Source organism: Loxodonta africana, chromosome X (assembly GCF_030014295.1).
Source record: "Loxodonta africana isolate mLoxAfr1 chromosome X, mLoxAfr1.hap2, whole genome shotgun sequence".
In the NCBI taxonomy this organism is placed as follows: domain Eukaryota; kingdom Metazoa; phylum Chordata; class Mammalia; order Proboscidea; family Elephantidae; genus Loxodonta; species Loxodonta africana.
The window spans coordinates 145369767-145394507 of NC_087369.1; the positions used below are offsets into that span (position 1 = coordinate 145369767).

General features: G+C 41.1%; 1 protein-coding gene across 2 annotated transcripts in view; it reads left to right on the forward strand.

The window, feature by feature from the left end:
- GRIA3 (glutamate ionotropic receptor AMPA type subunit 3) overlaps positions 1-24741 on the forward strand; it is a 321376-nt gene that overhangs the window by 284317 nt on the left and 12318 nt on the right. Inside the window, exons 13-14 of one of the 2 annotated variants that reach the window (XM_003414763.4) lie at positions 18090-18337; positions 18897-19011. In XM_003414763.4, coding sequence (XP_003414811.1) covers positions 18090-18337; positions 18897-19011 — 363 coding nt within the window. The remainder of the gene's footprint in view (positions 1-18089; positions 18338-18896; positions 19012-24741) is intronic. The other variant, XM_003414762.4, reaches the window with a different exon arrangement.

Sequence of the window (24741 nt, forward strand, 5' to 3'; positions counted from 1 at the left end):
TGGGGTTAAACCTCAGCTACTCCAGTCACTTATTCATTCAGTTAGTATTTATTGAGCACATGCTATGCGATCGCCACTGTTCTTACTGCTCAAAACACAACAAAAGATTTGTGCTCATTGTGCTCACTGTAGTGAAAATGAAAAACACTGTAAATAATACATATATTTCAGTTGGTGTTAAGTGCAATGGAGAAAAAAACAAGTAGGTAACGAGACAAGATGTTGGGGGTGCTATTTCATTGGCAGATTGCAAAAGGCCACTCTGCTGAGGTGACATTTGAAGACACCTGAACGAAGTAAAGGAGAAGGCCATGCAAACGTGAGGTCAGATGGGGTGGGAGATAAGCATTCCAGACGGAAAGGGGTGAGCAAAGGACTGAACGTGGGAATGTGCTTGGTAAATTTGAGGAAGAAGGCCCACGTGGCTGGAGTGAAGTAAGAGAGGAAAAGAATGGTAAGAGATGAGAGCCATGAGGAAGACAAGCCAAAGCCCATTGTGCTGGACTTTGTAAACTCTGGTGAAGATTTTGGTTGTTATTCAGTGTTTGATAGAAAGCCATTAGAGTGCTTCAAGCAGAAGAATGACATGATCCAATTTATGTGTGAAAGGATCACTCAGACAGCTATTCGAGGGCAAAAGTTGAGAAGCAGAGAGACCATTTAAGAAGAAGCTACTGCAATATTTCAGGTGAAAACTGACTGCTTAGACTAGGGTGGAGGTGATGAGAAGTGGTTGGATTTTGTGTATATTTTGAAGAATAAACTGACAGTGCGTGGAATGTGAGAGCAAAGAGAGGAGTCAAGGACGACTGAAAGGATTGTGGCCTGAGCAACTGGACAAAGGAATGGTGGTGCCATTTCCTGTGGTGGAAACACTGGAGGAGTAGCAGGTGGGTTAGGGGAGAGTCAAGAGTTCCATTTTGACCGCGCTAAGTTTGGAGGTCCCTATGAGTTATCCGAGTGGAGATGTCAGGTAGGCAGTTAGATAAACAAGTCTGGCATATAGAGGAGAGGTCAAGGCTGTACATTTAACCGGCTGTCTAATCTTGGACCAGTAAAATAACTTCTATAAATATCAGTTACCTCATAAGGTCATTTTAAGGATTAGCAATCATGTACATAAAGTGTGAGGCACCATTGCTGACACACTTAGTAATTAATATGGTAGCCCTCTCGTTCTTAGCGTTCATTGCAATAACTTACAGGTAGTTGCTGCTGCTGCAGAATCTTTGTCAATTGTTTTATGCCCAGGTTGTATAGTAGAATAACCTGGCGAGCTTTTTTAAAAATGTTGGGTACACGAATGTGCGGAGGAGTACTAGTGATGATAGCCAAAAGATGGAAACAACCCAAATATCCATCAACCAATGAATAGATAAACAAAATGTGGTACATCCATACAATGGAATATTATTCATCCACAGAAAGAAACGAAGTACTGATTCATGCTACGATATGGATAAATCTTGAAAACATTATGCCAAGTGAAAAAAGCCAAACACAAAAGGACAAATATTGTATGAGCCCAAACCAAAACCAAACCCATTGCCGTCGAGTCGATTCTGACTCATAGGGACCCAAAGGACAGAGTAGAACTGCCCCGTAGGGTTCCTAAGGAGTGCCTGATGGATTCAAACTGCCAACTTTTTGGTTAGCAGCCGTAGCTCTTAACCACTACACCACCAGGGTTTCCTGTATGAGCCCAGCTATGTGAAATATCTAGAATAGGCAAATTCATAGAGAAAGAAACATTAGTGGCTTCCAAGCTGGGACAGATTACCCAATAAGCAAGGTACACTTGGGCTTATTTGTGTTTACTTACTCACTGCAGTGCACAATTTCACATGGGTTTCACTACATCCTTGAAATTGTGCACCACAGTTTAGTAAGTAAACACAAGTAAGCCTGTGCAAACCTTGCTTACTATAAGCCCCTGCCTACCTTGCTTAATGCTTAATCCACCTCTGCTTCCAGGAGCTGGGGGGAGGGAGGGTTGGGGAGTGGCTGCTTAATGGGCACACAGGTTTCTTTTGGGGTGACGAAAACGTCTTGGAACTAGATAGAGGTGATGGATGCACAACATAGTGAATGTACTAAATACCACCAAATTATACACTTTAAAATGGCTAATGGTTAATTTTGTCATACGAATTTTACCTCAATAAAAAAATGTTGGCCTCCCACCTCAGGCCAATTAAATAAAAATCACAGTAGCTCCCCAGGTATATGTTACCTACAGATAGAGGACAGATGAGCTGGCTTTAAGAGAACGTCTCTTCAGATGAGTTCCAGCTTGTCTTGAGGGAAACTAACTGCCCCAAAGATTCTAGGTAGAACTTTTGAGCTCTTCTGGATATCCCTGAGCAAATTGCTCTCTTTTTTTTTTTTTATTACCTTCTGTTTTCTTAGTATAAAAATAATTCTTGCTCTGAGGATGTGGAAGAAACAGCCACTGTGGAAACCCTAAAGAATGTAACTCCAGGATAGATTTTTCTCCTTCATAGTAGAACCTTTTTTCCTCTCACTCACTAGGGTAAGCACTGTCAGGTTTAACCTCTACACTATAATTAATTGATCCAAGAATAACAAGAGTATTGAACTTCTCTTTTAAATATATTAGTTATGGAAAATAAAAAGACAATTAGAAAGTGAAATCTGATTGGTCAAGGATGATAGGCTCTGGATTGCTGAAAATGAAATGTCATTGAAAAATAGAACTCCAGCAGGCTGAGGGAAGTGACTCTGGAGCAGTCAACAGCCATGGCAGGTCGTTCCTTGGGGGTCAGAGAATTTGAGACTTGACTTTAGTTAATAGTGGCAGGTACACCGTTCCTCTGTGGCCCATTCTCTGTCTCCAAATCAGAGCCTGCCATCTGAAGGTATGGGCAGATAGCGAAGTCAGCTTTCCAACACACACAAATCTCCCTTAACCAGTTGATGGGCCTGAAATTCTGCCATCAGGCTATCATTCCCTTAGTTTAATGTTTTGGTCAATGCAAGTTCTCCCGCAAGGGGATCACACTTTAAGCTGCTGTCCATCATTTCTATCTCAGTGTGAACGTTTTTAATCCTTTTCTGAGAACAGGAGGGAGGGTATATTGTACCTGGTAGGACAAATGGTGAGAAGGTGGTACTGTCCAGTTGGGGGTATGAAAAATACGGAGGAGGACAGAAAATAAAATTTGACTCATAGTTTTGCTTGATAACAGCCCTAGTAGTCCATATTTATGTATTTTCATTTTCAAAATAAAGAGTAAATAATGAATTTGTTGACTTCTGGTTTAAAAAGTGAGACTTTCATGTACATTAAGGTAAAGACACCTTGGCCCCCTATCTCACATTTTAGGGTGGAAGTAATAGAAATAACATGCCCCTTGAAGTTATTCTAAAGTATAGGCATCGCTTCAAGCAGAATTTGTGTGGACTCAGTCCAGCCCTTGTGTATGGCTTACAATCATTCCTTAACCCACCTGGGAATAGGATACTATTTGAGAGCACAGACTCTGGAGCCAACTGGCATAAGTGAGTTCCCAGCTCCACTACTTACTAGCTGTGTGGCCTTGGAAAAGTTACTTAACTTCTCTGTGCCTGTTTCTGCATTTTTTTTAATGTGGTAATTTAATCCACTTCATAGAGTTGTGAGGATTACATGACTTAACACATGTAAAACACAACAGACACTGGAACAAAGTACACACTCAATTAAATGTTAGTTATCGTTGTTTTCCTAACTTAGTGGTGGCTCCATCAAAGCCCATAGACCAGGATTGCTCACAATGGCACTACTGACTTTGTTGTGGAATGTGGCGTGTGTGTCCTGTGTTTAGAAGCATCCCTGGCCTCCACCCACTGGATGCCAGCAGCACCTCCTGCTCCCAATTGTGGTGATAAAAAATGTCTCCAGATATGGCCAAATAGTCCCCTGAAGGGGGCAAAATTGGTTGCGAGCCATTGGGGTAGAAGATACTGTGTCCCTTCCTCAATTCTCCCAGAATAGAGCAATGGCACCTTAGAAACGTTTTCTCCGAGAGTTTGTTGACTCTGGCTTTCAAAGCCATCTAGCCATAGATGCTACTTTTAACCCGCTGGAATATTCTAAACCTGACTTGGCAAGGGAAGAAAAAGACAAATCAGAATAGTAATCTGACTTCACATGCCAGGGAGGGACACTAGAAAGGTCGCTAGAAACTTAGCTGGCTTATCACCTACACCTTTGGAAAGGAGACATCTGAAATAGCACTCCTCGTGTTGGAAGGAAATCTTTCCCTAGGTTTTAGAACAGTTTGAAAGTGTTAGGCAAAGGCATTTGGAATGAGTGCAAAACTCAGTAGCTAGGCAAAAGGTGACCTCCAACTCACTGAAGTGATCTCAAAGCCCAGCCCCCAAAATAACTCAGCCAGGCTCATACCATACCAATAGAAAAATCTAAGAATAGAAACCAGTATTTCTTTCCCCCGCGTCCCCCTGCTTCCACCAATACACAGTCACATGGCAGTTGCTGTCTGAAGCAAAAGGAAACTGACAAGCAGTACTTGTCTGACCATTTAGAAATGTGCAAACCAAAGTGAAGGAAAGTCAATGAAATTGGAGTTTTGGTCATGCTTTAGAAATGAAATCATTTCCTGTGTCCCTTGCTCCAAGTCAAAATAGAAATCATTTCCTTTGCTTTAGGGGGAAAACAATTGTAAAACTGACTCCTTTTGCCAAATGTCCCTCACTGGAGCCACTGATTTCTTCAAAGCAGGTATGCAGGGAAAACATGTGTCAGACGCATTTGGCAAGCCAGGTGTGCACTTCCCCTCCTGCCCCAAATTACTCTCATCCCTTCACGTGGTGAAGTGTGGATACTAGTGGCCTGTGGCAGGGTTACAATGGGTGACAAGAACGTTCACTTATTCCAGTGCCTTCACCGGATGGGGAGGGAGTTGGGGTTAATTTACAATTTACCATGATTTCAAAAAAAAAAAAAAAAAAAGCTTGGACAGGAAATAAAAAATGTTTTTGAAGGTGAGTTACTCTCGCCCATCTCGCCCATCAAAAAGGATATTGTCAGTGTTAGAACAGAAGAGGAGGTTGTAGTGGAAAGATCTGTGTATGGCCTTGAATTCAGCAGGCTTGGATGGAGTCTCAGCTTTGTTTCTCACTCACTGTGTGACCTAGAGCAAGTTATTGAGCCAAGCAACCCCTGAATTTCTATACAGGAGTCTCTTTGGGGTAGCATTCTGGTTGGGACTTCTCTGGAAGCTACATTTCCATAGCAAGTACACAGTGTTTACCAGACTTGTTTCTCTGTGGTAACCTTGGAGTAAGTTGATGGAAATGAGGAGGTTGCTAAAGCCCTCCATGGCACCTCTTAACTCTGCCACTGCACTTACCCTCTCTCACCCTCCATTCCATCATCTATAAAATGGGAATTCATTCATTTGTTCAACAAATATTTACAGAGATCTACTGGATGCCAGAGCTCTATTAGGTGTCAGTGTTGTTTTCCTGAGGTTACCATGAGTCGGAATCAACTCCATAGCAATTGGTTCGTTGTTTTAGTTTTGTTTATGGTTGTTGGCCACCGGACACCATTCTAGGTGATGCGGATTAAGCAATGAACAAATACTTGCTGCCCCTGCCTCACGGGATCACTGTGGGGTTTAACTGAGATGGTGTGTGTAAAATCACCTTGGCAATCAGAAACCCTAATGCAAATGTAAGTTTTAAAGAAATTCAACTATCTCCTGCTTCTGGGAATGGCAAATCCAAAGCCTCTCTGAATAAGGAAGGGAAATACTTGAAAGATCCTATGAGGGGCAACACTTTTGCCACAAAAATCTCCCCTTTGTGGACCTAAACCAGTGCCTGAAATTTCTACTGTCAGGGTTGCAACTTAAAGAATTTCCACAGACCTGATACTTATAACCATGTGTTAGTCATCTAGTGCTGCTATAGCAGAAATACCACAAGTGGATGGCTTTAACAAACATAAATTTACTCCCTCACAATCTAGGAGGCTAGAAGTCCAAATTCAGGGTGCTAGCTCCAGAGGAAGGCTTTTTCTCTCTGTCAGCTCTGGGGGAAGGTCCTTGTCATCATCTTCCCCTGGTCGAGGAGTTTCTCAGTACAGGGACCCTGGGTCCAAAGGACGTGCTATGCTTCTGGCGCTTCTTTCTTGGTGGTATGTGGTCCCCATGTCTCTCTGCTTGCTTTTCTCTTTTATATCTCAAAAGAGATTGACTTAAAACACAACCTAATCTTATAGATTGAGTCCTGCCTCATTAACATAACTATCTCTAATCCCACCTCATTAACATCATAGAGGTAAGGTTTACAACACATAGAAAAATCATATCAGATGAAAAAATGGTGGACAATCACACAATACTGGGAATCATGGACTAGCCAAGTTGACACATAAATTTTGGGGGGACACAATTGAATCCATGACAAACCATGTTAAAGAACTTGAGAATGTGCCCACCCTATCCACTTTTTTCCCTCTTCCAATTCTCCTACCCTGTTCACCCCACTAGGACACAAAAGCACATTGTCCTCTTCCAATCCTATTAAGCATTAGGAAAGGTAAAGAGGGGAAAGAAGAGGTGAAGGTTAGGAGCTTTCTAGAGCAGTTGCATTACCAACTTACTTTCCTTCTTGTTTTATAAGGATCACCTGTCCAGATCTCAGTATTTGAGAAATTCAATGAGGCAACATTTGTCCCTGAATGTTAGGGAGGGCACAAGGGGCGCACACCAGTTCTGTAAATTCTCAGTTCAGGCAGACAAAGGCCCAAAGCTACCCTTTCGAATATGTTTTTTTTTTTTTTTTTTTAGCAATGCCACCTGAGCCTTTATTAAAAGTAGAAATTTCAAAGGGGGCTAAAAGATTCAGGAAAAAAAAAAGCAGATTATAGTTATTAATTACACTGTCTTCGTTAAAGGTACAATCTAGAGAAGAAATTGGCCAAATTGTTAGGCAGTAAATGTTCTTGTTAGTTGCCATCAAGTCAACTCCGACTTACCTTATGTATAACAGAGGAAAATGTTGCCTGGTCCTGTGCCATCTTCATGATTGGTGGCACGCTCGAGTCCATTGTTGAAGCTACCGTGTCAATCCATCTCACGGAGGACTTCCCTCATTTTTGTTGGCCCTCTGCTTTACCAAAGCATCAAATGGTCCACAATAAAATTAGGGGAGGCAAAAATGAGTGAAGGGAAGGCATTTTTGTTTGAAACTCTTGTCATGTTCCTCTTCCTCAGTGTCCTATACACAGGGTAGGCCTTCTCCAGCCCCTAAAAGGTAACTTTTACAGTGCCAAGAAGCCCACTTTCCTTTTTAGGATGCTAAGCTTTTTAATCTAACTAATACCCTATTCAAATAAAAGTGATGTTTTGCTCCAGGGTAACAGAAGCCCTTATATATATCAGTGAACACTTCCCTAAGGGCCAAAAGTGCTGATGCCAGAAAAGGGGTACAGGTTGGGTCTCTGAGGGAGGCAGACAAGAAAATGGGAGTAGAAGGATAGAGTCTGTGGACCCCAAAGCCAAATCTACCTTCTCTCTGACATGCATGTACAGAGCTAGTCCTGTACATGTACAGTGATAGAGTTGGAAAATATAGGCATGGTGGCAACCAAAAACCAGAAAACCAAACTCACTGCCGTTGAGTTGATTCCAGCTCATAACGACCCTATAGGACAGAGTAGACCTGCTCCATAGGATTTCTAGGGCTGTAATCTTTATAGAAGCAGACTACCGTATCTTTCTCCCACAGAGCAGTTGGTGGGTTTGAACTGCCGACTTTTTGGTTAGTAGCTGAGCACTTTAACCACTGTACCACCAGGGCTTCTTCATGGTGGCAACAGTGGCCAGAAACTAAATAATTACATAAAGCCAGCCTATTCCCCCTATTAGCCTCTTTGAGGAACACTGGGATACGAAATGCCTAAACCCATATTCCTCTGACCTTTCCTTCAGTCTAACCTCTCATATTATTCACTCAGGATACATTGTACATCTTTGGGACGAACTGATGTCACAAGCAGCAATACCCTCTTTGCAAAATTATGTAATACTTTACCTGAACTCTGAAAGTAAATTCACACCGTAAGTGAATTAGCAGATTATGCCTCTGTTGACAGTTATGCTTCCAATTTATTGGTCTATTTGGCCAATTCAGTTAATTCTGGACTGTCAGCATATCAAGGAAGTATCTACTGATTTCCTGTCAAAGTGAATAATTGTGCTTGTGATCAGAACACGGGAAGAGCTGGTCCCACTGTCCTTTGTACTAGTGTCACTCTATCATACTGTGGTCAATGCTGGGAGCCAGCAATATTATGGAGAAAAGAGTCCCTGTGTGGTGCAAATGGTTAACGCGCTCAGCTACTGATCAAAAGGTTGGAGAGTAGAAGGGACTTTGAAAAATTAGAAAGCATTCAGAATACGGTGACCATAAAGTTGGGGAAGACTGGAATTCATGTCACACAAGTAACAAATGAAGGCCCTCAGGATGTTTAGCCTGCAAAAGAGATGATTAACAGTTGACATGGTGGTGGCAGTCTTCAGGCTTTGGTCGTGTGGGAAAGACAGCATATTTATCCTGTATCACTACAGAGGGCAGAATTAGGACTAGTGGGTGGAACTTCAATTTCTGCATTCATTCATCCCACAGACCTAGAGTGAGCACTTGCTATGTGCAAGGCATTATGCTAGTCACTGGAGATGCAGAGACAGCCGTGACGCCTGCTCTCAAGGGGCATAGAGCCTGCTGAGGGTGACCATTACAAAACAATGTAATTAGTGCTACCTATAATAGAGAAGGAGCCCTGGTGGCACAGTGGTTAAGAGCCCAGCTGCTAACCAAAAGGTCAGCAGTTCAAATTCACCAGCCACTCCTTGGAAACCCTGTGGGGCAGTTCTACTCTGTCCTGTAGGGTTGCTATGAGTAGGAATTGACTTGACGGCAACGAGTTTGGTTTTTTGGCTTTATAATGGAGGAAGGGAGCCCTGGTGGTGTAACAGGTAAGCACTTGGCTACTAACTAAAGGGTTGGTGCTTCAAACCCACTCAGTGGCTCCAGGGGAGAAAGACCTGGCAATCTGCACCCATAAAAATTACAGCCTTAAAAACCCTATGCGGCAGCTCTACTTTGTCACTGGGGTCACTGTGAATCGGAATCAACTTGATCGCACCTAACAACACTATGGAGAAAAGAGTCCCCGTGTGGTGCAAATGGTTAACGCACTTGGTTACTAACCAAAAGGTTGGAGACTCAAGTTCACACAGAAGCACTTTGGAAGGAAGTCCCAGCAATCTACTTCCAAAAAATCAGCCATTGAAAACCCCATGATAATTTGCTCTATAAACTTTCACCTAAACAACAATAAAATGTTCAAAAAAAAAAAAGAAAACCCTATGGAGTACAGTTCTCTACTCAGACACTCATGGGTTCGCCATGAGTCAGGGTCAACTCGGGGGCTGCTAGAAAAGGGAAGTAGACAGAAGGGAGTACCTAGTTCAAGCAGAAGGCAGAAAAAGGACTGAAGAGGAAGAGACAGGGGTTCATGAAAGATGTCGTTTCAACAAAAAGAACTTCTTCTTAACTTGAACTGTCCCACCATAAAATAAGCTACCGCCTGAGCTAGTGAGTGCCTCATCACTAGAAGTATTTGAACAGAGAAGCCATTGTTACACTGGGTGAGAGGCTGACTGAGATGGCTTTTAAAGTCTCTTCCAACTCTAAAATTCTATTATTCTACTGACTCCAGCTGGAAATTCTATTGACTAAGTGGATACTCTATTTTAACTCTTAAGAAAGCAGAAAATTCCGTTCACTCAGTCTCCCCAACAGCAGTGTTCTGGTTATTGAGGATTTTATAATGTATAAACCTCAACTAAACTATAAAACATAAATTTAAAAGGAAAATTGGCCATCTTATCCATTTCCCCCCCTCCAACAAATTTTTAAAAATCCAAAGTCAAATGATAATGATACTTGCCGAAGACAGACATTCACCAGGGATGTGTCTGGAGGCCCAAATATGTAAATTACGCTGATGAAAATGAGCTGATGCTGTGAATACCGGATTGAAGTCATTTATAAAAACTATTAAACTCTGCCACTAAAACAAATGATACTTTCTTTACTACAAAAATGAGTAATGTTTCTTACCACTTCCTGTGTGCCAGGTACTGTTCTAGGTGAAATACATATACTAATACATCTCATTTCTTCCAATAAAAGTTTGAGGCAGGAACTTTTATGAAATCATCTTCATTTTACAGAGGAGGAAGTTGAGACACATAGAGGTTAGATAATTTTATGCAGCTAGGAAGTAGGATTCAGACCCAGGCAGTGTGACTCCACACACTCAACCACTGCACCAGACAGTTACCTTGTACTCATGTGGCTCTACAGAGGAGCATTTGTGTCACCGGAGAGCTAATGTATGCACAATGACTAGGAGCAACCAACATCAGTGCAAGAAGACACCAGGTCTGTGTAGTGGGCTCAGTGCATTCACTAACTAGTTAACTTGCTTCCAATGTACCAGCCTTGCAGAGCCCAAGATTCAAATTTTCGCCTCAACAAGAAGACAAATTTCTCCATATTGTTGACCTTCATGATTTATTACAAATAGTTGGAACAGTGACTGTTGAGTCCACGAATGAATAAGGCTCTACCTTATCTACTGTTTCTGGTTAATCTATTCTTCCTCTATCCTCTCTGCATAGCTGTTGTTTGTTCCTTCTTGGGTACAAAATGCTCTGTGAGATGAAATAAACGAATCATGGCAGGTTAGAGAGAAATGAACTTGCTATTACACATTCGGTCCATAATTTTTTTAATTTTTTCCAGATGATTAATCTAAGATTCAATCCCTTTATTGCCTTCAGTATTTCAGCCAAAATAAGACAAAATAAAAAAAAATACTAGTGATTTTTTTTTTCCTTCTTTTAGGTCTGAATGTTATACTGCCACTTAAATGCCAGTTAGGAAGATAAACGTTTCAGCTTAATTTTTCTCACTTATGCACTGTTTCTTTTTCCCCCTTCTAACCTCCTTCAGAATTCCGTCATCAACCAGGGGCCAATCATTTCTGCCACGAATTAATTTTTCATTTACTGTATTCATTAATGTCTGCCACATGTACACGACACATGTTCAAAGGGCCCACTTAAAACACTGCCATTTATTCTCCTAGAAATGCACAATTACCTAAAGGAGTAAACTTTTTAAATCTGTATCAGCAATCAAAAAGCTCAAATAAATGAAGTAAATGAATCCAAGTTATAGTGTACTTGAATCAGAATTCATGGACCCCTTTGCCCTTGGCCTATAAATTTATCTTTGGAAGGAAATAGTGTAAGAGACAAACTGGTCTGAACCCCTCTTGTGTACTCAGGTCTGACTGGGGCAAGATGAGGAACACTAAGTACCTCCAAGTGCACAAAGATACACAGTGGTGTCTATAAGGCCACCAAACTGGAACCGATCTATGTGTCCTTCAAAGGAGACTGGGTAAATAAACTATAGTATGTTCATAGGTTGAAATGCTATGCAGTCATTACAAAGGAGATGTGCTTATTCTAGTAAAGGTATAAAGAGATGCAGGGGAACGATAAAAACCAAATTCATTATAGTGGTTACCTTTGGGAAGCAGGGAAACGTATGCAATTAGGGAAGGGCGCATAGGCGGGCTTCAACCACATAATATTTTCTTTCTTAAGCTCGGTGGTGGGTACACAGGTATTCTTACATTATTTTTGTATCTTTCTGGGCATCTAAATTATTTAGTATTTTTTAATTCTATGGGGAACTGACCAGGAGATTCCTATTGAGATAAAATAGTTAAGAGAGTCATTGAGAATGCATTTCGTTATGATGCTCACAAATTGTTTTTTGTATCAGATGAGGATAATGTGGTGTGGAATGAATATAAATGACAATGAATGAGATTTCAATATTAAAAGGCCTTGATTATTACAGGAAAAAGTCATTGGTGTGGGCATCAAAGGCAGTCTGAGTAGCATAAAAAAGAGAAGGGTTGTAAAGTGTTTATCCTGGTTGGTTTAGCAGAGGATTGGACCCAATGATCTTTAGAGTAACTTCAGCTCTAGAATTTTACAATGTAAAGCTAGTGCTGGTAGTCATTTTTTTTAATCAACTTTTTGATATCTTTGACCAACAATCTAGTTGTTACTCTAATCAGGCCTAAGCTTCAGTTATTAACCAAAGGTACCGTGAGCACCTACCACATATCAGGCTTTGTGCTGGCTGCCAAGAAAAATACGAAAACGAGTAAGGCATGGACTTTGTCCTCGAGAAACACTCAGTAACATGGCTCAGAATGACACATAGCCGACTCACCTGAATGTAATATAGTAATTAAGCTCCACAGCAAGGGTATGAGCAAAGCGCTTTGGGAGGGCAGCTGAGGAAGAGCTTTCATGGGGGCCGTAGAGGGTCAGGGAAGATTTCACAGAAAGCTTAACAGTTGCTTTTGATCTTGTAAGATGAATGGAAGTTCTTCAGTTAGGGATAATTCAAGCAGAAGCAAAGCATAATCAAACGCATAAGACATGAAAGTGTATGGCATATTTCCATGAACGGTGAGTAGTCCGGTGTGACTGGATCATAGGAAAGTGTAGTCGAGATCATAAAGACTCCTGAATATCATATATAAGAGTTTGAATTTTGTCCTGTAGGTATTAGGGAATGATCACAGAATTTTAAAGAAGGAAGTAAATTGATCAGATTTGTATTTTGAAGGGATAGCTGGAGGATAAATTGAAAAGAGAGATGAAGCAAGCAGAGAGACCAGTTAGGAGGCAATATAGTTCAGGCAAAGGGCAGTGGTGGTTCAGGGGTAGAATTCTCGGTCTTCCGTGCAGGAGAACTGGTGGGTTCAATTCCCAGCCAATGCACCTCAAACACAGGCACCACGCATCTGTCAGTAAAGGCTTGAGTGCTGCTATGATGCCGGACAAGTTTCAGTGGAGCTTCCAGATTAAGATGTACTAGGAAGAAAGGCCTGGCAATCTACTTCCAAAACTCAGCCGTGAGATCATGGGGATGGCGGAGGACCAGGCAGCATTTTGTTCCGTTGTGGATGGGGTCGCCATGAGTCGGGGACTGACTTGACAGCAGCTAACAACAACATAGTCCAGACCAAAAAAATAATGGAAGCCTGACCCAGGGCAATGCTAATGAGAAAGGAAAGACAATGAAAGGACATATTCCATTGACATTTCTAAATTAGAATAAGTATGACATAATCAGGGACCAAGGGAAGAGTTACAACCAAATTTTCTAGCTTAGATTTTGGTAGTTTACTGACAGAATTTAGGAGAGCCAAGTTACATAAGGAAGATAATAAATTTGGTTTGGAAATATTCAATCTGAAAGTATCTTTAGAATCATCAGGTGGACATGTCCATCAGCAAAGCTTGGTAGCTGTCTCCCCAAAACATATCTTGAGTCCAACTTCTTCTCGCCACCCCATTACCCACCCTGGTTCAAGCCACACTCATCTCTCCCCCAGACTATTAGAATAGCCTCCTGTTCTAATTGCTTCGACTTTGGCCCTCCTTAGTCTATTCTCCACACAGAAGCCAGAATAATCCTTTAAAATTTAAATTAGAGCTTATCACACCTCTAATCAACATCTTCCAATAGCTTTCCATCACATTTAAAACAAATCCAAACTTTTCACCACGACCTACAGAGCCCTGTAAGATCTGGCCTCTTGTCATTCTAAACTCATTCCCTACCACTCTCTCCTTTGCTCATTCTATTTCAGCCACACTGGCTCTTTTTGCTGTTCTTCATGAGAACTAAGTGCCTTAGTTGTCTAGTGCTGCCATAACAGAAATACCACAAGTGGATGGCTTTAACAAAGAGAAATTTATTTCCTCACAGTAAAGTAGGCTAAAAGTCCAAATTCAGGGTGTCGGCTCCAGGGGAAGGCTTTCTCTCTTGGTTGGCCTTCTCATCAATCTTCCCCTGGATTAGGAGCTTCTCTGCACAGGGACCCTGGGTCCAAAGGATGTGCTCTGCTCCCATCACTGCTTTCTTGGTGGTATGAGGTCCCGCCTCTCTGCTCACTTCCCTTTCCTTTTTCTCTCTTGAGAGATAAAATGTGGTACAGGCCACACCCCAGAGAAACCCCCTTTACATTGGATCAGGGATGTGACCTGGGTAAGGGTGTTACAATCCCACCCTAATCCTCTTTAGCATAAAATTACAATCACAAAATGGAGGACAACTACACAATACTGGGAATCATGGCCTAACCAAGTTGACACACATTTTTGGGGGACACAATTCCATCCATGACACTAAGCATGATCCAATCTCAGTGAGAAATTTCAGTCACTCCGTATGGGCCTGAGTAAGGATCTGATTGCCTTAAATACCATGTTTAATTTCCATGGTGATAGCTCTGGGAGTTCCCAAGCAGGCCTCAAGACAAACGCGATGCAGCTAGCAGAGGTCCAGAGAAGAGCAAGTAAACAATAAAAAAAAAATCTAGTGTAGGGGCCAGGAAGCATCATAAAAGGAAATTTGAAAATATGATATATGTTTATGGTTTCTACCATGCTATGTCACCTCTAGTCAAATAGCACCTTAGAATTTTTTCCACAGTTTTCATTCCTAAGTATCTAGCTCCCCATCTCAACTGAAAGCTCCTGGGGGCATTGAGAGTATGCTTCCTTCATATTTTCCAGGATATATAATGCAGAGCTGAAAACACAGTATTTAGTATGTTTTAAGGATCACCTGAATTGAGATGAAATTTAATGTCATTCAATTAAAAATTCCACAAGTAAACACAAAAGAGACTTGGCTTGGTAGAAAGAACTAGCAGCTTTGGTTTGGCCTCAACCTGAGGCCATTCTATTATAGTCACACCTCTAATAAAGTGCCTTATATATAATAGGTGCTCAATAAATACTTGTTGAAAGGATGGACGTATGACAAAATATGTTAATGTAAACTCAGACAGCACTGATAGAAGAATAATGCTCCAATAACAGGAAGCAAAGAGTTTGTTTTTGTTTTCACTCTGCCCTGGTGCTATATCTGGGATGCAATGTTTATTTCTGGACACTCCAATTTAAGAGAGGCATCACCAACCAGAATGTGTCTGCGGGAGAAACTCCAAAATTGTGAGGGTTATGGAAACAGTATTAGACATTGGTGGAGTTTAGCCTGATGAAGGAATGAGACAGGGGGGCATAGTAATAGCCTTACACTGTTTGGAGGATTGTCATGTAGAAGAAGAAACATAATTATTTTTCATAGCTCCTGTGGATAGTAACCAAAAATGCCTGGCAAACTGCTTTCATAAAGATTACAGCCATGAAAACTCTATGGAGCAATTCTCTATAACACATGGGGTCACCATGAGTCAGGGACTGAGCTAAGAACAACGTCACGAGCTAAGAACAACAGCGGATAGTACTATAGGGTGGAAGGTACAGAGAAACAAAGTTCAGTTAGAATAAGTACTTTCTTAGAATAATTGGTGTCCCATGCTGAAGTGAGCTACTGAAAATGGTTATACGCTCTGTTCCAATGGGCTTTTTCAAGCAGGTACTAGATAATAGCATAGCAGGATGTAGGGAATATTTCTTCTTTGAGAGGAAGACTGAACTAAGTATCTTTGAACTGGGTTGTAACTCATTAGTGGGATAATGAAATCAATTTATGGGGTCATGAACAGTGTTGCTTAAAAGTGAATTAAATATAAATTCAATGCAGCCCCCATCCAAGTTCCAACAGCCTTCCTTGTACAAATGCAAAAGCCAATCCTCAAATTTATGTGGAAGGCAAGGGATTCTGAATAACAGAAGCAATTTTGAAGAAGAAAAATGAAGTAAGAGGACTCATACTTCCTGATTTCAAAACATACTGTAAAGCTGCAGTAATTAAAACAGTTTGGTACTGGCATAATAATAGACATAGAGACCAATGGAATAGAATTTAGAGTCCAGAAATAAATCCATACTTCTATGGTCAACTGATTTTTGACAAGGGTACTAAATCCATTCAATGGGCAAGGACAAATCTCTTCAATGAATGGTGCTGGGAAAATTGGATTTCCACGCTCAGAAGAATGAATCAGGATCCATTCCTCACACCATACACAAAAAAACAATTCAAAATGGATCCAGGACCTATATGTGAAAATTAAAACCATAAAATTCCTAGAAGAAAGTATAGGAGGAATATGGCTGAGGGCCCTAGTTCTTAACAGTGGACTGTCAAATGTGACAATAAAAGCATGAGCAGCAAAAGACAAAATAGATGGGGCCTCATAAAAATTAAATAGTTGTGTACATCACTAAAGTGAAAAGACAACCTACAGATTGGGAGAAAATTCTCAGGAGCCATATTTCAGATAAGGGTCTAATATCCTATATATATGTATATACACACACACACACAAACACACACATATATGTATAACTTCTACAACTTAACAACAAAAAGACAAATCAAAAAATGGGCAAAGGACTTGAACAGACAGTTCACCGAAGAAGATATTCAAATGGCCAACAAGCACATGAAAAGATGTTCAAAAAAAAACCAAACCCATTGTCAAAACCACAATGAGATACCATCTCACCTCCATTAGAATGTCAGTGATTTAAAAACAATGTGTGTTGGTTGTGGAGAAACTGGAACCCTCATCCATTGCTAGTGGGAATGTGAAATGGTACAGCGACTGTGAAAAACAGTTTGGTGGTTCCTCAAAAAGTTGAACATAGAACTACCATATGACCCAGCAATCCCAACCCTAAGTAAATATCCAGAAGAAGTGAAAGCAGGAATGCAAACAGAAACCGGTAAACCAATGTTCATTGCAGCGCTTTTCACAATAGCCAAAAGTTGGAAATAACTTAAATGTCCATCAACAGATAAAAGGATACACAAAAGGTGGTGTATATATATATATAAACACAATGGAACATTACTCAACCATGAAGAGAAATGAAGTCCTGCTCATGCCACAACTTGGATAAACCTTGAAAATATTTGTGCTGAGCGAAATAAATCAGTCGCCAGAAGACAAATACTGTGTGATCTCATATGAAATAAGCCAATATACAGAAACCAAAGCATATTAGTAGTTACCAGGGGTAGAAGGGAGGGGGAGGAGTGAATTTTTGTTTAGGAGGCCTTGAGTTTATGTACAGAGTGGTGGAATTATTTGGAAAAGGATAGTGACAAAAGTTGCACAACATGAAGAATGTAATCAATGTCAATAGTCCTGAGACTGTATTGAGAGCTGGAGCCATGGAAGTGGGAACCTTTGACACAGCTGTAATCATGGAGGCTATGGCCACTGTGGGAACACAGTAACAATAGAAAATGGGGAAGGAAAGCCCCAACCACCCTCTCCTCCCAAACTCCTATCTTCTTCTGCTGGTGCTTCCCACTAGAAGCCAGGTGCCAAGAGAGCCTGTGAAGCAGTACTAAAGGATCAGGCTCCCAGGGCAAAGATGAGCAAAGAGTGGATCGGGGATGGGGATAAACAGAATAAATTGAGATGGTTTAGGACAATTAGCCAGTTCCCAAAACGTATCCAACGCATGACCCATTCAAAACCAGTATGGAAACTATTTTTACTCTCTTGGGAGTTTTAAAGTATAAACAAATAAATAAATGCTCTCCTTCGGCTAAAAAAAAAGAAGTGAATTTGAATAGAATAGAAAATATCAGAAAGCATCACACAAAACAAGGGTGAGTATGGTTTTGAGGAACCTCTGTCTCTGGTGGCGTAGTGGTTAAGTGCTACAGCTGCTAACCAAAAGGTCAGCAGTTTGAATCCACCAGGTGCTTCTTAGAAACTCTATGGTGCAGTTCTACCCGGTCCTATAGGGTGGCTATGAGTCGGAATCGACTCAATGGCAATGGGTTAGTGGGTTTTCTGTCTCAAAAATATGTTTGCATATTTTTGTATGGGTCTACTGGGTTGCAATGTAATATGTTTTTCTTACTGTGGGCTGCAGTCAAGAATGTTTGAAAACCACTGGCTTTTCCAGTTTTAAAATCTAGTAGCTCCAAGAATTCTTATCTCTTCATTGCAGAGGTCCAAAATTGCTGTCTATGAGAAAATGTGGTCTTACATGAAATCTGCAGAGCCATCTGTGTTTACCAAAACAACGGCAGATGGAGTGGCCCGTGTGCGAAAGTCCAAGGGAAAGTTCGCCTTCCTGCTGGAGTCAACCATGAATGAGTACATTGAGCAGAGAAAACCGTGTGATACGATGAAAGTTGGTGGAAATCTGGATTCCAAAGGCTATGGTGTGGCAACCCCTAAAGGCTCAGCATTAAGGTGGGTGGAATAATATAACAATATCCGTGTTGTTATAGTATTCCACCTACCCTGATGCATTTTGTTGTCATTTTCTTTCTTGTGGATTTTGAGGTAACATTTCAAAGTTTAAAACCTACAATATTCCATGGAGTTAAATAAGACGGTAAATTATGGTTTCATCTATTTAATGCATCCATTTTTTTAATGTTCTCTCTCTGTGTTGTCCTCTCTGACTGTTTGTTGCTGTTTTAATTTTACAGTTCAACGGCTTTTTCAATTTCAATGGTAAAAGCCAAGTTACGGTGCCATATGTGACGAATGTTAATTGCATGGATGTGGTGTTCTTGTTACTTTTTTCTCAAAGACAATTTCCCCATCCCGCACACTTCAGTTTTGAGCAAATGTTATCCTCCATGCCACCTTCCAATATTTAACCCTGTATTTGCTGTACAGACATTCTTATAGCTCCACGTTCTGTGAAATTTAGCCAATTTGTCCTCTTGTGCTCCTTTTTATACGTTAACGATTTCCTAAGCATTTGTGCATTTTCTTACAAGTTATGTTTTATCGTTTCAAGAAATGCTGTTAACCTGGCAGTATTAAAACTGAATGAGCAAGGCCTCTTGGACAAATTGAAAAACAAATGGTGGTACGACAAAGGAGAGTGCGGCAGCGGGGGCGGTGACTCCAAGGTCAGCCTCAATGTCACCACAACCGGGTACCCTTAGTGACGAGTAATCGGCAAGACTGTTATCTTATTATTGAGGAGAGAGCACCACAAGACTCACACATAAAGTGGAATGACCAGGTTATTCCCCTGCCTGGCAGCTTTGGGAACCAGAAAGACTTTAGGGCGCTGCCCACATTTTTGATCTAACTTGGGTCCCTTCTTAAACTCCCAGACAGAGGCTCCCCGTCCACACCCCTTCCCTCCCTTCACACACTAGACTGGTTGCCTTACAAAGGCCACAATGTGTGTTTCATTGCCCTAGGCTTTCAAAAGTCCAAGGCTTTCCTGTGAGGCTGTCCTCGCCTGCCTCAGTTGAGTGGTATGAGAAATTATTAGATCAATCTACTGAAAAGTCAGGTTATAGCCTTTTTTTTTTCCCCTAGGATGTGATGGTTACTCACAAAGCTTGGTTGGTTGATTAGGGTTGGCTTCTTCAATTCTGTGTATGAGTGATGAGATGTTGCTCTCTATATGTGATGGTCCATTTAAGCAGGCCCCATTTAACTTGAAAGCCAAAAGGACAAGCTCGGTTTCAAGTTAAATGGGGTCTTTCTTCAATAGGCCACCTCATACATTGACTTTGCAAAGACATTTTGTATATTTTAAACAAATGCGTCGTTTCTGTGATACTATGTGTGTATGAATCCCTGATTTGGCTTCTCCTTAGCCATGTTCTTGATTCAGGTAGGTCTAATTGTTATCCAGGCTGCCATCATGAGAAATCCCATCTTATGGCATTCCTTTGGCTCCTTAATACTCTTCAGGGCTAGAATGAATGAATAGCCATCGTCCAAGCAACGAAAGATAGGGGCAAGCTCAGAAGCCATGATACCAAGCGATGGAAAGACACTTTGGGTAAGTACAGGAGAGGATCTGAAAACAGAATCCTCCATGGCCCAAGGGGCATGAGAATTATATTGAAGCCTATAAGATTGGCTCTTGTACAACCAAGATACCATGGGCATCTGGAGGTGAAGAACAGTGTTTCCCAACCACAGACCAACAGACAGGCAAGCTAAAACTTTTCTCCTTCAGAGACAATGGTTACACGTCTGCTCCTCTCGTTCCCTCTCTGTTCCTCAGAACCCTGATGGAAAAGTTAGTTTGCCAGTCTGCAGTAGAATATGGGTTTGGAAACACTGATCCAGAGCACTTTCATACAACTTGCAAACCACTTTTCTTCATCACACAATCTTACCAGATACTGGTGAGGCCTTTTATTGTAAAACCTTGATTAACCAGAACTCACCTAACCAATACGCCAGCTAACCGAATTATTGCCCTCCCTCCGCCCCCAGCACTCCATTTTGATGAGAAAGCATCCGTAGTACCCAAAAAGAAGACTGCAAGGAGTTGATTTTTTTAAATCACTTGCCAAGAGATGACCTTGGGGTGAGCTCACAGTCAGCTCTGTCTCCTATCTCTTCTCCATCTGGATTGACCTTCAAACATTAGAAGCTGCTTCCCTGAGGTGAGAAAGTGGATACAAGCATTCTAAGGGAAAAAAAAAATTATTAGCCAAGAATGAAACAAAATGAGTATTCTTATTGAAAATTCCATTCATCCCTTATGGATTCCAATTAATCAAGGTTTTACTCTGTGTCAAAAAGCAGTAACTTCCTTTGCCACCAGTGTGAACTGATGACATTGACAGTTTCGCCAAGGTATTGGCTCATTCGAATTTTGCAGTGACTAACCTGGTGCCCAAAGTACTTAGCACCTTCTTCCTGGTCTTTTTCTCATGTAATTAGCAGGCCATGAGAACCTAACTGTACCATCCAAGTGAGTTGCAGAGTGAAAAATTGAGCTGGAGTGGATACAGTGCTCTCACGAATTCATCCTTCACACTCAGTATGGTTGAAAAGGAGCCATGGACTGTATCAAGATGACTCCAACACAGCCACATGATGCCAAGTGCCCAGAAGTTTTCGAATAACCCGACGTTCGATGTTACATGAACAAAAAACTGCACGTATTTCACTGAATTCTTACCCTCCACTCAGATGTTTTGGTGTCACGAAGATCCCTAAAACTTTAGACCAGCTGTGTGTTAATTACAACCACCACTCAAGCTTTTTTTTTCCCTCAGCTGATACTGCTGCAAAGTTTTTACCACATAACTTTCTTGGCAGCCCATGATTTCTAGATTATCTGATTTGCAAATAGAAAGCTATTTCAGTAGATCTGAAATATTTTCAACTTCATTGGCCATAGTGCTACCTGCCAGGTCTCTTTCGAATCACTTTTCTTGGTCACTCCTTCAGCCAACCTCATGAAATAACTCAACCCGTTCCTCAACTATGGCTAACAGTATGATCAGTTCTGCATATCCAACAATTGCTTATTCCATTTCCGGATTATCAAGGAACTTGCCTTTATTATCTTCCTCCTTGCTACCTGCTGTTTTCTGGGAGTGAGCAAGAGAAGGGGCAAGAGATGAATCTGAATCTGTTTTACTACTATTTGGTGGTGATGCTAAAAACAAATCAGTGGAGAAGGAGGTAGAAATGGCAGTGAAACCTCATTAATTTGGAGCCCGATAAATTGGACAGGGATGAGTCTGTGTTTTTTTTCTATTATCAGGGATGGGGACAAGAGAGGTTTGCTAAGCAAATGGAGAGTTTAGATTAGATTGCCACATGAATTTTTCCTTAAGAAAACAAACCCTTTTCAAATGTTTGAAGCATTTATTCGATATTATCACAGTCAATTACGAATCTATTTACTAAGGTAGTTCTCATGAGGACTTCCACTAGGGCAACATTTTCTAGTCCGTGTGAATTACAAACTAGACTGAAAGTAATAAAACTGTCGTTCTTCAAACCTATTTTATAATTCAGGCCTCTCTTTGCTCACTCAGACAATCCTTCCCTTCTGTTTAGTTCAAATCAGTGACGTTTTACTGTATTAGTGAAATGGCTTGAGAATTACACCTCTTTATTGTATCTTATCCACAGTTAACAGGACAATTGACTATTGAATATACCATCAGTTCACAGAACAAGTGAGGCCCAGAGATAGTGGTGACTTTGAGAAGGTCACACAGCTAATGCTGTCACAAATCTCTGCTGGCTTTCAGGGTCACCTCCTGCGATAATATTGCAGAAGGTAATTTATCACATGTATCCATCCAATGAGCAATGTGAATCTGATTGCATGTGATGTGTTTCCATAAGAGGCAGGTTCATTCTCAACCACCTTGGTTACAAGGCAAATGGCATATTTAAGCCATTCCAGCCCTCAGTACTGATTACTAAAAATGACAATAATCACAAAGCCTGACATTTATGAGCGCTTTTACTTTTTCAAAACTGCTTTCAAGCCTATTATCTCTGAAACCAGAAGAGGGAGAAATACCTATATAACTAATCTCTCTCTCCTGCAACCTTTAAATAACGGTAAATGGGCAATTATATTAAATTGTTGACCTTTTCCCCTCTGCATGTGACATTACACATTCTGAGCCTATTCTAGAAAATGTACTATTCTATGGAAATAATCAGCATCTTTTCAGGCTATTTTAATCATGTACATGCTTGAACTAATGAAAGCATTATTTGTGTTATTTTCAGTTTCCAAATATAAGGAATTAAGATCAAGGTCAGTCACTGACTCAGACCTACATATTGCTTGGTTTTACCAATTTCCTAAACCTAGCCTAATAGGGCCTAAACAAAGCAAAGCTGATCCTTCCTTGATGGACTCTAAATACACAGGCAAGGATCACGGAAATTAGAGCTGTGGTTTCGGAATTTTTAACCTGCAAACTGCAAATCACCCATTTGTGTTAGTGCCTTATTACAACGCCTGTGCAAATGTGGTAATTAAGAGCCAGTAGGTGGTTTCAGCGCTAAACCCTTATCACCAGGGGTTTGTGACACACCCAGTGAAAGTCTGTCACTGTAAATCACACCCGAATGGGGATTTAGCCGATGGATTACCACATAGACACATCAGCTGCCCTCCACAGCTGCCTGTTGCCTCAGACTTTGCATTCTCCTAACCACCACCACCACCACCACCACCACCACCACCCCACTCTGCCTCATTCTCTGAGTAAAGGGTGCCAGCTTGGCTTTCCCATCTATCATTACCTTATAAGAGGGGCTCAGTCAGTGAAACAAGCTATCCATGCCTGGGGTGACTTGATATTGCAAGGTATTACAAACCCTACTCCACCTCACCCTAAAATTCTACCTGGCTTTAATTCTATCCAAGGATTTAAGTAGATTTCCACTGCCCACATTCTCTAAGCGGGAAAATCAGCACACATAGTCTGACAAGTAAGACTTGCATACTGTTGGGACCATTGAACAGAATGCTTTAAATGGAACCATTCTGAACCCTTTGACTGCAATGAGATTTGTATGATCTGCGCCTTGAGCTGTAAGGCATATGGAGAAGTAAGGGATGAGAATAGGATATGCAGTTAAATCTTCATTATTTAAGGAAATGATTGGATGATCATTATGACTTAGAGAATTAGTGCTACAGAAATGCAGTTTTATCATCTTTGAAAATATATAGGGACTAGAATACACTAAAGGAGCCTTGGTGGCACAGTGGTTAAGCTCTTGGCTGCTAACCAAAAGGTCGGTGCTTCAAACCCACCAGCCGCTTCATGGGAGAAAGATGTGGCAGTTTGCTTCGGTAAAGTTTCCAGCCTTGGAAACCCTATGGGGCAGCTCTACTCTGTCCTACAGGGCCGCTATGAGTCGGAATCAACTCGGCGGCAACAGGCTAGTTAGGTTAGAATAAACTAACAAATATGAGTTTAGAGAAGCACTTGTTTTGATAGATTCAAAAAGTAGCTTGCACTTAAAATTAGTTGTGCTTCTTTTCACATGGGTGCTTTTGAAGTACCTCAGAAGTATGTTCTCATAAGAAATTCAAACATGTTTCTTGTCCCTATCCCTGGCAATCTTTTTTTTTTTTTTTTCTAAATTCCATGCATTTGCTTAGCAAGCCTTCTCTTCAAAGGTAGTAAAAAGTTACACTTCAGGACAGCCCATTTCCAAATTCCCTCCGCTTCCTACTATTTAGTAGTACATAGATGAATGAGGTTGTGCTGTGTTTCCCATATATATATATAAATGAGATCTTCAGTCTTGTGTGTATTTCTTCTTCTTCCATGTATGTCTACAATTCTCCTCTCCTATGCCACCGTCTCTTAACCACTTCTCTTCCACACCCAGAATTCTTTGACATTCTTGGGCCTTGAGTAATGGATATGAATCTGCATCTGCCTTTTGCCTGCAACAAGATGGACCTTTTATTGGCAGGAGCCACCCAAAAGGTAGACATTTTGGATACCCAGGGTTAAAATGGATCCCAATGACTTTTGATTGACACTGTTATGTGTGTAGGCAAGACTCATTGCAGATGGATGGCACTCCCTGGGTCTTAGCAGAAGTTCCTGTGAATTCCCGAGACTGGTTTGGGAGCAAGGAGTAGGGTGAGTATGTCATGCTCTTCGTTGGTTTGCATGTCTCTGTGCTGGTACTGCTCCCTGGAAGTATGAAGAACCTGACCATTTTCTTTCCTGGTAGTGACTAAATTTGCTCCTTGAACTTACTCAGGCTTTCTCAGGTCTTCCTCCCAAAAGCAAATCCTCACTTTCTCTCAAGTGGCTGCTTCAAGCAAGGGACTTTTTTGCCTTAAGAAGTGAACAAGTCCAGTGGCTGCCAAAACC